Below are 11221 nucleotides of genomic sequence, written 5' to 3'. Positions count from 1 at the left end.
TGGAAAAAGACAATGTCTTAGATAAATGACTGAAGGAAATATCACTCATTCATCTGAATCTGTTTGGTGGCCAAAGCTGAAAGTTTTTACATATATGCATGTCAGGAATAGAAGAAACGATGAGCATTGTGTGAGAGAAAGTAAGGGTGTGTCTGAGTGATTGGGGTGGTGGTATTGCATGTGGTTGATGGACAAAGTATATCCTCTAGTGTTGAAATGATGTTACATAATGTTACACATATCACAGGAGGATTATGGGGGATGTCCATAGACTAATCTTTCTCAACAGGAATCAGTGTTGGGTACCTAGAGTCAAAAGATCAGCAACTGAAATTGAACTATAATTCATATATAAATTGCCTGCTGAGTCTGATGGAATGCATGCCGTGGTCATAGACTTTAGAATTCCATTGTCATAATGGACAGAACTCAGACACAAAGACCACATCTTCATCATGGGTCATTACTCACTCACAAGCCTGGAAGAAACAGCTTTCTTACAGACCTACTCTGACAAACCGTATCAATTTGATTCATCCAAAAAGTACATAATGGAGAGTGAACCTCAGCCAGGTGAGGCAGCTTTACTTGGAATTTGAAAATCTATTAGGCTAAAGCCATTTTGCTTAAAGAATAACAGAGAAAGCCAGTGTTGATTGATTGAAGTTTGTTGATTTACTGTTAATGTAGCTATATCCCAGAATATAAGATGATACTATATTTTTAATGACTGGGTTAGGGTTATGTTTTATTTTAGCCCACCTTTAGCTAAACTAAAAAACTAACTAAACTCAACTAAAAGTGTCTTGATGCCATGTTATTTCCCATTTCTTTCAGCGTGGATGCAAATAGTCACTTGCCTCAAAGCTCTTAAGGATGATAATGATGAATACCCTGCTTCCAAATTAACAAAACTACTTGGCAACAAGCAGTACTTTTATGCTCCAACTTCTAAAATCTCTGACGCTAACATCTCTGTTGACTCTGTCCTGCCTCCGCTGTCTAAACCTGGACTTGAGAGTCTCAACATGTGGGAGCCAATAGTCAATGTGAACTCCTCAGAATACAAACTTCTCTTGGCTAGAGAGAGTGGAGATCTTCCTCCCACAGAGCAAGACTCATCTCTCACGATGGACAAGACTTTAAGAAACACTGAATCATCCAGCCATCCAGCCCAGGATGTTGAGATTAGCATGAGACTGAAGCAAAATGTTGAGATCAACTGCATATCCAGGCTGCTTCTTCATGCCTTTGACCACGACCAGTGCATGTATCAGCGCAATGAGGAGGTATTTGGGAAGAAGCACTCTTACGCTCCCTTACCTGACATTTCTCAAGTTGGTGTTGACTGCTACTCACCCCACACACCTACTCTGGACCACTATAATGTATGGGAGCCGATGGTCTGTGCTGATTCTGATGTAATGCAGCTCCTCCAGCGTTTGGAGATGGAGGAAGAGAAACATGACCATGGGGAAATTAAGGAGGAAATGATCTGCTCTTCTGTGGAAATTAAGCCTGATGCTGAAGGCGCAGCCAGTGATCTGAACGAGCCTGCCAAACATGAGTGTGATGACAACCACTCTGATCCCTGCTGGGCTTGACAACAGTTTCACTGCACAGGAGGAGCTTTCCATCCCTTACCTTGACTCAAGTGTGCTGAACAAATGCACGGAAATCAAGGCACCAGCCATCCTTACAATGGAGATCAAGCCTCCAGCCTTCCAGGAGGCCAAAGCTGTAGTGGACAAGATCCCAACCGGTCTGCAGCTTGGGATCAATAATGTGACCAGCCTATACAAAGAGGATGAATGTTTTCTGCCCCAGGAGCTCAGTGCTCCAGCTAACTTTAAAAAGTCAGACCTGCAGGCGGTGGTTGTTCCAGCATCAGCACACACCTCTCCTCAAAAACACAGAAAGAGAGGAAGAGTTATGGCTGCTTCTCTTGGCTCTTCAAACGAGGGAACAACAAAAAGCCTGAAAATGTAAGTTTCTCTTTACTCGTTGCTTATTTTCCTTATTTTACTCAGACGTTACAGAATGCATCTCTTCATAGGCTGACCCTCTGAATACAAAAACAGAGAAGCTTCCTCTGCAGACCTCCAAAAAACAGGAGCAAAGCCACATCTAGGCACACCAGTGAAGAGAATGCCCTCTCACCTCCTGCCTGCATCTGGTTGTCTGCAACTAAACATCTTTTTTTGTTTTTAATAAATTCATTAGCATAGTATTCTTTAAGTATCTGTGCAAATTTCTTTGCTGCATGCTTCCAGATTATCAATGAGTTGACCCAAGTCTTAAATCATGAAATTAGATCACAGTATGACATTTTCTGACATCATAATACAAGGCCTGTGTTGTGATACAATCTGTAGAATGTATGCCTCACTTCCAAAAATAACTCAATGAAACAAATGTTCATATTTGCTTTATTGTTCACGCAAAATATAATACGGACAAAATTTGTTAGCGATTGGTAGAATAATCCTTCTTTCAAAGTTCACCAGAACTAAGCAGTTAACAAACTGCCAGGGCAATAATCTCAAGTAACACACACACACATACATAATTACTGTAATTATCCTTCTTGATCTGCACAATTACTGTCAACAAGGCTATTCATAAAAGCTGAATAAAACTAGAAATGTCATTTTAAAGTTAAATATACCTTTCTTAGTCAATGAGATTATCAAGGTGAGTAATATTAGTGATGTTGCTCTTACAAGTGTGTAAAATGTGTGGATGAATAAGCTGGAGTCTCTCTATTTGAACCATCTCTCTTACAGAGGGGTTGTACCAAGTTAAAATAATCACCTATTTTTGTGATTAAGAATACCAGTCTTAATGAAGTCTTTATTGCAGCATGAACATGCAAGAACAGGAAATTTTTTAATTTTTTTTATTTTATTACAGACAGCACAATATATTCCTGTGATTTTCACTCTCATACAATGAGGGTATTCTTGTCAGTCACTGCTAAAGCTTAGTCAAGTTAGATGCACAACGAGAACACAATTCAAAACCAACATGTATTAGCCAAGCATTCCACTCACTGACATGACTAGGCTTCAAACAGATCAATCTATGGCTGCAACTACATCCACTCCTGAGATTCAAGTAACCACCCCTTCACTATGTCCAAAAATACTGTGACATTTTGACACATCACACTGGCATATTAAAAAAAGGAAAAATAACCGTTCACATTGAGCTGCGATGGTATATTTGTCAGTTCCTGCATCGGTCCCCCTGATGCAATGCATTATATTGCCATCTAAATGCTAGAACCTGAGACCCTTCACATACATGACAACGCAACATCACTTTGGTGTCCATGTCTGTGACCAAACAGCCAAGCTACAACTCTGTTAGCCTAAACTATGCTAATGAAGGAATACGGCACATCCATTTGTGTGTGAGTGTTGTGCAAATACACAGACCACAGGAACCTGTTTGAAAAGTGATATCAGTAAGTGTCCTTTGGTACTCTGTATCCAACATCTCCAAGCAAAACTAAAGAAACAAACTGCTTGGCAGGATAATGGCAAAGTTGGGGGAATGTCATTACTGTGTCATGATCAATATTAACCATCAACTGCAATATAGTGCATTTACACTACAAAGACACAGCACAGAATTACCCTCCTTATCCATGTTGAAAAAGCAGAGAATGCACTATTGGGAAAAAATCGTCATAACATATGAACAAAGCAATAACAGTCACAATCTTAATGACGGTGCATATTGGCATATCCATCAGAGATGCATACATAACTATCAGTACCTTTCACAAATCCTACCTAGCCTGAAGTGGTTTATAATAAACCACTAAACTGAGCCTTCATGTCATCAGACAATTTCCTCCTAAAACAGCTTCAATTCACTATGTTGAGGACACCTTTGTCCCTATAGGCCGGTGTGACAGATATAACTGATAAATCAATTAGCTCTGTCTTTTATGGATAAGTTGTGCAATGCAATCAACAAGAGGCAGTTTTTTGGGACAGATTGTTGAGAAAACAAGATGCCCTATCACTAATACATTTGAACATGCACTAGTACTGATAGAATTGGCTCGTAGACGTCCATTGATCTAACTATAATAACTAAAAAGGTATCCATATGTGTATTCACTAGTATCTGAAAGCTGTTTATTGATCATACAGTGGTGAAACTGTAGGTATACTATCTTTTGAAATGTGCTTATGATTCCAACCACTCTCATACTACACAAGTAGACTACTGGACATATTTGAGGCCAAGTATGATTCATGACATGTGATGATGGAATTTTAACCAGTTAAATACAACATAATTGTCGTGCTGTGTTTTTGCAGGTTTTTGTAACTGCATTCAAGGTGTAGACGTAAAAAAAAAAAAAAAAATTTACAGATAGCAAGAACCGTTTGTAGTTTGCATTTAAAGGTAAACTGATCTGTTTTTCCATTGCATTATCTTTCCATTGGGTCAAACCTCACCTCTTCCGGGTCCAATTTACTTGGACTTCAGTACAGTACAGTAAAAACCCATAGGCTTCATTAAAAATCAAGAGTTTGAACACAGCAGTCTGCCCTGCAGAAAACCTACTGTGCTATCCTACTCATGCATAACATATGCATCGTATGCTTTTTATGTTTTTTAGAAAGCTTACCATTAATTAATATTGATAGATTCATCAACACTAATTAATGCGTCACCATATAGTCAATTATAGTTTATAAATGGGCTTTGGGAAAAAACCCTGAAAATTCTTTCTCTGCCAATCTGACACTCATTAAAATAAAGTAGGAGAAAATATCATCTCACATCAACAAATGGTTTCAAGTGAGATTTAAAACATTCCTCATCAATATCCCTCCAAACTATTCACACTCCTTGTGTGTGTTTCCAAGATGACGAAAGTAAAAATCAGCACAATACAGCAACAAAAGGTCTTGATATATGACCAACCACACTGGGAGAACACAGGGTGGAGGGATGGTACAAGGGAGGTAGAGAAATCAAAAGATTGGAGGAGAAATGGTAACAAGGCGTGGGGATGGATGGTCATATAGTTTCTTGGGTTTTTTCCAGTCTCCTTTCTGTCTTTCCCAGCAGCACAGTAATTGGCTGAGGGCTGGATCACATGAAATACCACGCAGCCAATCCAGCCAAAGCTGCAACCCAAGTAGCGAATAGGACCTGTCCTGTGGGGTGTCTGAGTACAGCCATGGCTAGCTGACAAGCATATGCTGTTCCGCCACTGGCCACTGTGACAGAGAGGGAGAACAAAAGCACAAAACAAGCTTCAGCACGATTTTCACAACAACATAATCAAAGACATGACTGATTTTAGTGTGGTACAGTGCCTGTGGAAAGAAGAATAAAAGCATACCCATTTGGGCGGCATAGTAGGGGCATTTGCTGATGTCTCCACCCGCTGCTCCATGGACAGGCATGCCAGCATCTAAAACATCTTCCTGGATGCTCTTACCGATCTCTTCCAACTCCTCAAACACCTGGCAGCACAAACATATGTACGGTGTTTCTCTAAAAAAGGCAGGCTTTACTGTTTATAGAGACAATCCCATGCAAAAATCACAGAAAGAAATTACATTTTCATTCAATCATTTCAAATTACTTATATACCATATACTGCAATTAAGAGAACAGAAAGTAAATGTGAAATTGACATTGTGACTTCAGGGAGATAGTTCACAATCTAATATGAAATCAATGAAATCTAATAGAAAATGGAAATAACGTAATTTTACCATGTTAACATTAGAGGGCTGCGGTGCCTTCAGTAATAAGCAGAAGGCCTACAATCTATTCTTAGCAGGAAACTTAATTTTCTTCAGGCACGATGTTCTCATCTCCTGAGGATTCAGTAATTGATCCAAGAATGAGCAGCATACCTCTACTGTGAGAGAAGTTAAAGCCCCCCCACCACCACCGCCACCACCACCACCACCACCACCAGGCAACAGGAACAGACCACCCACTAGTTTATCCAAACATTCCTCTCCCTTCCTCTTTCTCTACCTCTTCCACCTCCATTCCTTCTCCCTTGCCCCTCACCTCCATGTTGAACTGGAAGGCCTTGACAGCCTCGACCACTAGCTTCTGCTTCATCTCCGTGTCCAGCTCCAGCTCGTTCATCCGGCTGCGGTACAGCTGCTTGAATGCTTTGGCGCTATGGACGGCGTCAAACTGATAGAACTCCAGGCCCTCTCCTGTGGCGGGCAGCTTCAAGGCTCGCTGCGCCACCTTCCTCAGCACCTGGCCCCCGGACAGGTCCCCCATGTAGCGGGTGTAAGCGTGGGCCACCAGCAGCACGGGGTCCTCCTGCCCTACCTGGTGAATGCGGTCCACATACTGCTGGGTGGCTGGGGAGCAGCTGATCTGGCTCTGCCAGTCTGGGCCGTAAAAGTACTCGAGGTCACGGGCCAGAGCCTCATGGCGGTGCAGCTCAACAGGGAAATAAAGAGGGGCAAAGTGCGGGTGGTCCTTGTTTCTTTCAATCTCCTCCTCCATGGCTGTGTAGGTGTAGTAGAGCGCCACAGCACCAAGCTGGGAGAGCAGAGATGGAGAGAGCAAGAGAGAGAGACAGAGAAGTTGGCAAATATGAAACTCATCTTTTAAATCACTTCTCAAAGCACACTTGCTCAGGAAAGCCTTTTCATAATGTTCATTTTTACATCCTGTTTGATCCCTGTTGTAATGTTGCTTGTCTCCTTTCCAATTTATTTTCTCATTGTCTTTGTCTCCTTTGTGTATCCACTCTTTTACTGTATTTACTTACTTAACTTATTTTTATTGTAGGTACTTACTATCTCATTTGAGATTCCTTTTAGGCAGTCACTTGTGAGGCAATCAATAACATTTAAAGTGGGCTAAAATTATCATTACGGTAGTTACATTAGATTAAAAAAAAAATACTCCCCATTCTTCTTCAGACTGACCTTGAAGAGCTCTTTGCGGATGCGTCCCCTGAGGAAGTCCTTGACGAACTGGGTGTTCTCAGCCTTCTCATGAACCTCCTTGGTCCCTGCTGCCAGCAGCTCAGACAAGTCCTCAGGACTGGGGGGAAAAAGAGAAGAAGCTATAATGTGTGGTTTATATAACATGATTATTTTTTCCACAATGTGCCCTCTTTCAAGGACCATACTGACAGCATATTTGAGGGAGACTTACCTGAGGGTGTCCTCTTTCTCTTCATACACTGGCCCTGCTCCGTTGGACACATTCGTCTCCATCTTCTCTGCTGACATTGGTGATGTCTTCCTGTCAGCCGGATTGCTTTCACTGGACTCTAAAGACATCAAAACAGGTTTGATACCCCCACATTTATACTGACTCACAACTACAGGTGGATTCATGGAATAAAGCACAGGCACAACACATGGACAGGCTACTAAATGGTCCTGAAGGCAGTTATTCATCTTTTGCTAGCCTAAACATGCAGAGCTGGGTGCAATTAGAAAACTACATGTAAACCTAAAATCTGGCCATAACAGTGAAAAGCACATTTTGTACAATGTTTTCAGTTTTAATAAAGTATATTGTATTTATACAAATTGACACCATATGATTTATGATTTTCGAAAACATGACAGAGCACACGTGTTGTTGAATTCTGTTGTATTTCATCATTATGAGTATTGCTACGGTTTTGGCCACAGCACTATAGCAGTGTATAATAATAACTAGGTCAATGAATAGTAGAATAGTGTAGATTTAGTGTAGAATAGTTTCTCAGCCTTTGTTGGTGCTGTCTGAAACTGTTACTTGAGCTAAGATTACACAACTGTTTTTCAGAAAAAAACAATGTGAGTCTACGAGGTTCACTAGTGCTAGAGGTCTGTTTCATGTAACACTGTACAGTTGTTGTATACCAAGATAATAACAAGAGATAGGAGAGACACACTATACTACAGGTTACATCCAAGAACAAATCAGTATCGATAACAAAGGCCAAACACAATGACAGTCCATTGTCTGATACAGTCATTATGTCCATAATAATCAAATAACGGCTGATCAAATGTTTTCTTTAATTTGTCTGTATAATCATTCCACCACTGAAGAAAGCAGATAACACCAGAACCACAGTCCTGTGAAAAACCCCACCGTTTGTTAAGATAAATCAGCACATATTACCAGAAAAGATGGATAGATTGCTGTGCATACTCAATTATAGCAGACTAATAATCTATAAATCCTTACTAAAAGAGGTGTTGTGGTGCAGAGGTCCGGTCAGCAAACAGGAGAGCCGATATCACCCCACTCTCCTTCACAGTCGCTGTTGTCCCTGAGATGATGGCTGTCAAAGAAACGATGCCTTCTGCCAGTTCGTCCAGCTGCTTTATGCTTTTGACCTTATTTACTCTGCTAGGAAGATAAGGGAATGTGAGTGTGACTCTCTGGCGCAAGTTACCAAGTGACAGCTGACACAGCCAGGCAGGGACTGGCTTGGTTTACATAGTAAAAGCTGCTGTAAACAATAACCAAGCCTGAACTACATGGACAGAGCCAAACAAAGCAGGTCATACAACACAGCACAGGCCTTCTGGCGTTTACCAGCAGCAGTCGCGAGCTATTCGCAAACCCTAGATATATGTTGTTAGCTAGTTATAAATCTCATTTAGCACATGCAGTTTCAGTTCAGTTCCTCACTCTAATCTCAGTTCACAAGCTCACGTTATCTTTCAGAAAAGTTAAAAAAAAAAAAAAAATCTGTCACTGGTTGCATTTGATAAGGGCATCTAACTTGCTGAGCAGCATCACTTTGACAAAGGCTAACTTAACTAGATGACGTTGGCTAACGTTAATAGCTAGCTAGCCTTGCTATTTAACAAGCTAACAAACTCGCTTTTATGATTTGATTGCCGACTACGTTTCACGGAGTTGACACGTTCATTCACCATTCAGGTCTGGGTTAATATCACTGAATTAGAAACCTTAACAGGCTTTGCTATCGTCCTACATTGTACACAATAAAGCTTACCTCCTCACTGTGCGGAGCTGTCCAGCTAACTCAAAACAGGAAGTGCTCAGTAGCCAAGTTCAGATCATGTGACAGCGACGAATTCAGTTGCTACTCAGCATATAATAATAATAATAGAATATAATAATAATGATGATAATAATAATAATCGTCGTCGTCATCATCATCATGTGGCTTTTGCTAACTATGAATTTGTAGTTTTTGAGCCTTTGTTTTATTCTAACCTTTTTCACACCAGTTCCTATGAAGAGACAACCATTTCAAAAGCCTGAACTTGTGGCTCTACTATTGTGTGGCTACTACTCTTAACACTCTTAACACATTACACACATTGTTACATTTTTTTTAAGTAACCTTGATGTGTAGTTGCAGTGGGAATTAAGCTTCCACACAGGCTACATAGACTCGCACACATAACAGGGTAACTCTACTCCCTCAGGGTCACATTGTTCAAAGTGTCAGCGTTCACCATGTCCTTGGCTTCAGTCAGTTTAAAGAGTTGCTGGACCAGCACTCTGACCAGTCTGAAGAGATGACACACACGTCATACAGAATGAAACACACAAAAATGCATAGATGATGACACCGATGTTAGGAGTGATACACAAATAAATTGAAAGAGACATGGAGAAAATCATACAATCCAAACATGTCTATTGCAATAATAAGCCACACATACACATATATACATATATGTAGTACATGTCTAATGTTTCAGCTATACTGTTTCTGGAGCAGAAATTGAACCATCCTCTCTACATTTGGTGCTGCTGAGACTGGAATCACAATCTCTATCAATAGAATCCATGCTCTCTTGTAGCAGCATATGATCACAGAGATAGAAGTGAAGTGAAGTGTGTGTGCGTGTGTGTCCGTGTGTGTGCATGTGTGTGTGTGTGTGTGTGTGTGTCTGTGTGTCTGTGTGTGCCTGCATGCATACATGTTTAATCTTGAGCCACATGTATCTGGTCCATCACAAAAGCATGAAATGAGCATCATATCTATACTACAGACCTACTACAAACAACAAACGAAAATCATCAGCAGGACAAAAAGCCAAGTCAATTTGTGCTGCTCAGAAATTGGATCTCACTTAAATTGTGTCTCAGTAATTCATCAAAAAAATACAACATCCCAACCCCATATGTGTGCCTTATCAGGTCCCTGAAAGTACTTCCCAGGGCATCTGAACTGAGTCTTGCATTGCCTGCTGTGTGCTGGGATTGATTTTGTTGGCACCAGGCAGGAGTCCAGCTCCAAATAGGGTCTGGTACTCCTCTATGAGCTGATCTGCCACACTAGCTGTCTGTCTCTGGAGCTGCTGCACTGCCTGAATAAGCAACAACATTATCAATCACCAACAAATCAGCGCGCTAGAGCAAGAGAATAACCATAAGATGGCAGTCCTACCAAGCAAATACAGTGAATTTGTAGGTTGTAGTTTTACTTACTGTTTTGATGTGTATACACTTTTCATTTTTTTCATTTTTCAGTTTGTTTTAAGACTGAGTTTCCACAGTTTTCTTGTTTCCACAGTTTTATTTTTTTTAGTTTTAATTCCCTCTGAATGGGAATAATATAAAAAACAAGGTATTAATTTCTGGGCCCATTCTTTACAAAAGGATTTTTTTTTTCACAACTTTTTTTGGGCAAATATACTCTCTGTTGCGTTTTTTTGGAGACTGGATAAATCTTTTGCTTTTTTTTTATTGATCGCACCACAGTAAACTCAAGTAAATTGCAAACTTGGAAATTGGAAATGAAAGATCCATAATTGCTCTCAAGATGTGTATCATAATCTTTGTCATAAAACAAATTACTTTTTGGCAATGTCCTCTGCTGCTCTGTTAGGTACTAACTGCTTTCTAAATCTAAATGATTACAAAGTTCTCACACTTACAGAGCCACATCTGGCACATTGAAAGGAGAGATTAGGAAGCTACATAATGTTAACCAATGCTAGTTGTTATTAGATGTTATAAAACCAGCTCATCAGTCCTTCTTTGGTGATGTATTATAATAATGGGACACTTGATCAATCCCTGTATGAAATTCTCTTTTCGTATCTCTTTCGTAACCATGAAGAGTCTTACTGACAGCCTGAAAGGCGTTATACCAAAGCAAGCCTCAAATACTGAGGCACAAACTTGTTTCAGTTTGAATCATCAACAATCAACATAATGGTTCATTCCACTTGGACAGTGAAGCAAATTACTTGTTATCCTGTTTACT

The 11221-nt window shown here is 40.3% G+C and overlaps 1 protein-coding gene across 1 annotated transcript; it reads right to left on the bottom strand.

Moving 5' to 3' along the window:
- Positions 1-2477: 2477 nt before the first annotated feature.
- Positions 2478-9015, bottom strand: hmox2b (heme oxygenase 2b). The gene is made up of 7 exons (XM_071515593.1): positions 8990-9015; positions 8209-8370; positions 7177-7294; positions 6945-7062; positions 6061-6552; positions 5375-5498; positions 2478-5249 (listed from the first exon to the last, which is right to left on the bottom strand). The coding sequence occupies exons 3-7, from the start codon at positions 7251-7253 to the stop codon at positions 5122-5124; spliced, it is 939 nt and encodes a 312-aa protein (XP_071371694.1). The 5' UTR covers positions 7254-7294; positions 8209-8370; positions 8990-9015; the 3' UTR covers positions 2478-5121.
- Between the last annotated feature and the right edge of the window lie 2206 nt (positions 9016-11221).

This window comes from Centroberyx affinis, unplaced genomic scaffold (assembly GCF_046629955.1).
Source record: "Centroberyx affinis isolate AG114_WGS23_722 - 3 ecotype Tasmania unplaced genomic scaffold, CSIRO-AGI_Caff_v1 ptg000360l_1, whole genome shotgun sequence".
Taxonomy (NCBI): Eukaryota; Metazoa; Chordata; class Actinopteri; order Beryciformes; family Berycidae; genus Centroberyx; species Centroberyx affinis.
This window is presented reverse-complemented; position numbering and strand designations above follow the sequence as displayed.

What these genes read in the sequence shown, in the direction of transcription:
- hmox2b (XM_071515593.1), bottom strand. Translation starts at nt 7,253, where the DNA reads ATGTCAGCAGAGAAGATGGAGACGAATGTGTCCAACGGAGCAGGGCCA. An exon ending in TCCGCAAAGAGCTCTTCAAG is followed by an intron (nt 6,553 to 6,944) that starts GTCAGTCTGAAG and finishes CTGCTCTCCCAG; the next exon opens with CTTGGTGCTGTGGCGCTCTA. An exon ending in CCTTCCAGTTCAACATGGAG is followed by an intron (nt 5,499 to 6,060) that starts GTGAGGGGCAAG and finishes TTGTGCTGCCAG; the next exon opens with GTGTTTGAGGAGTTGGAAGA.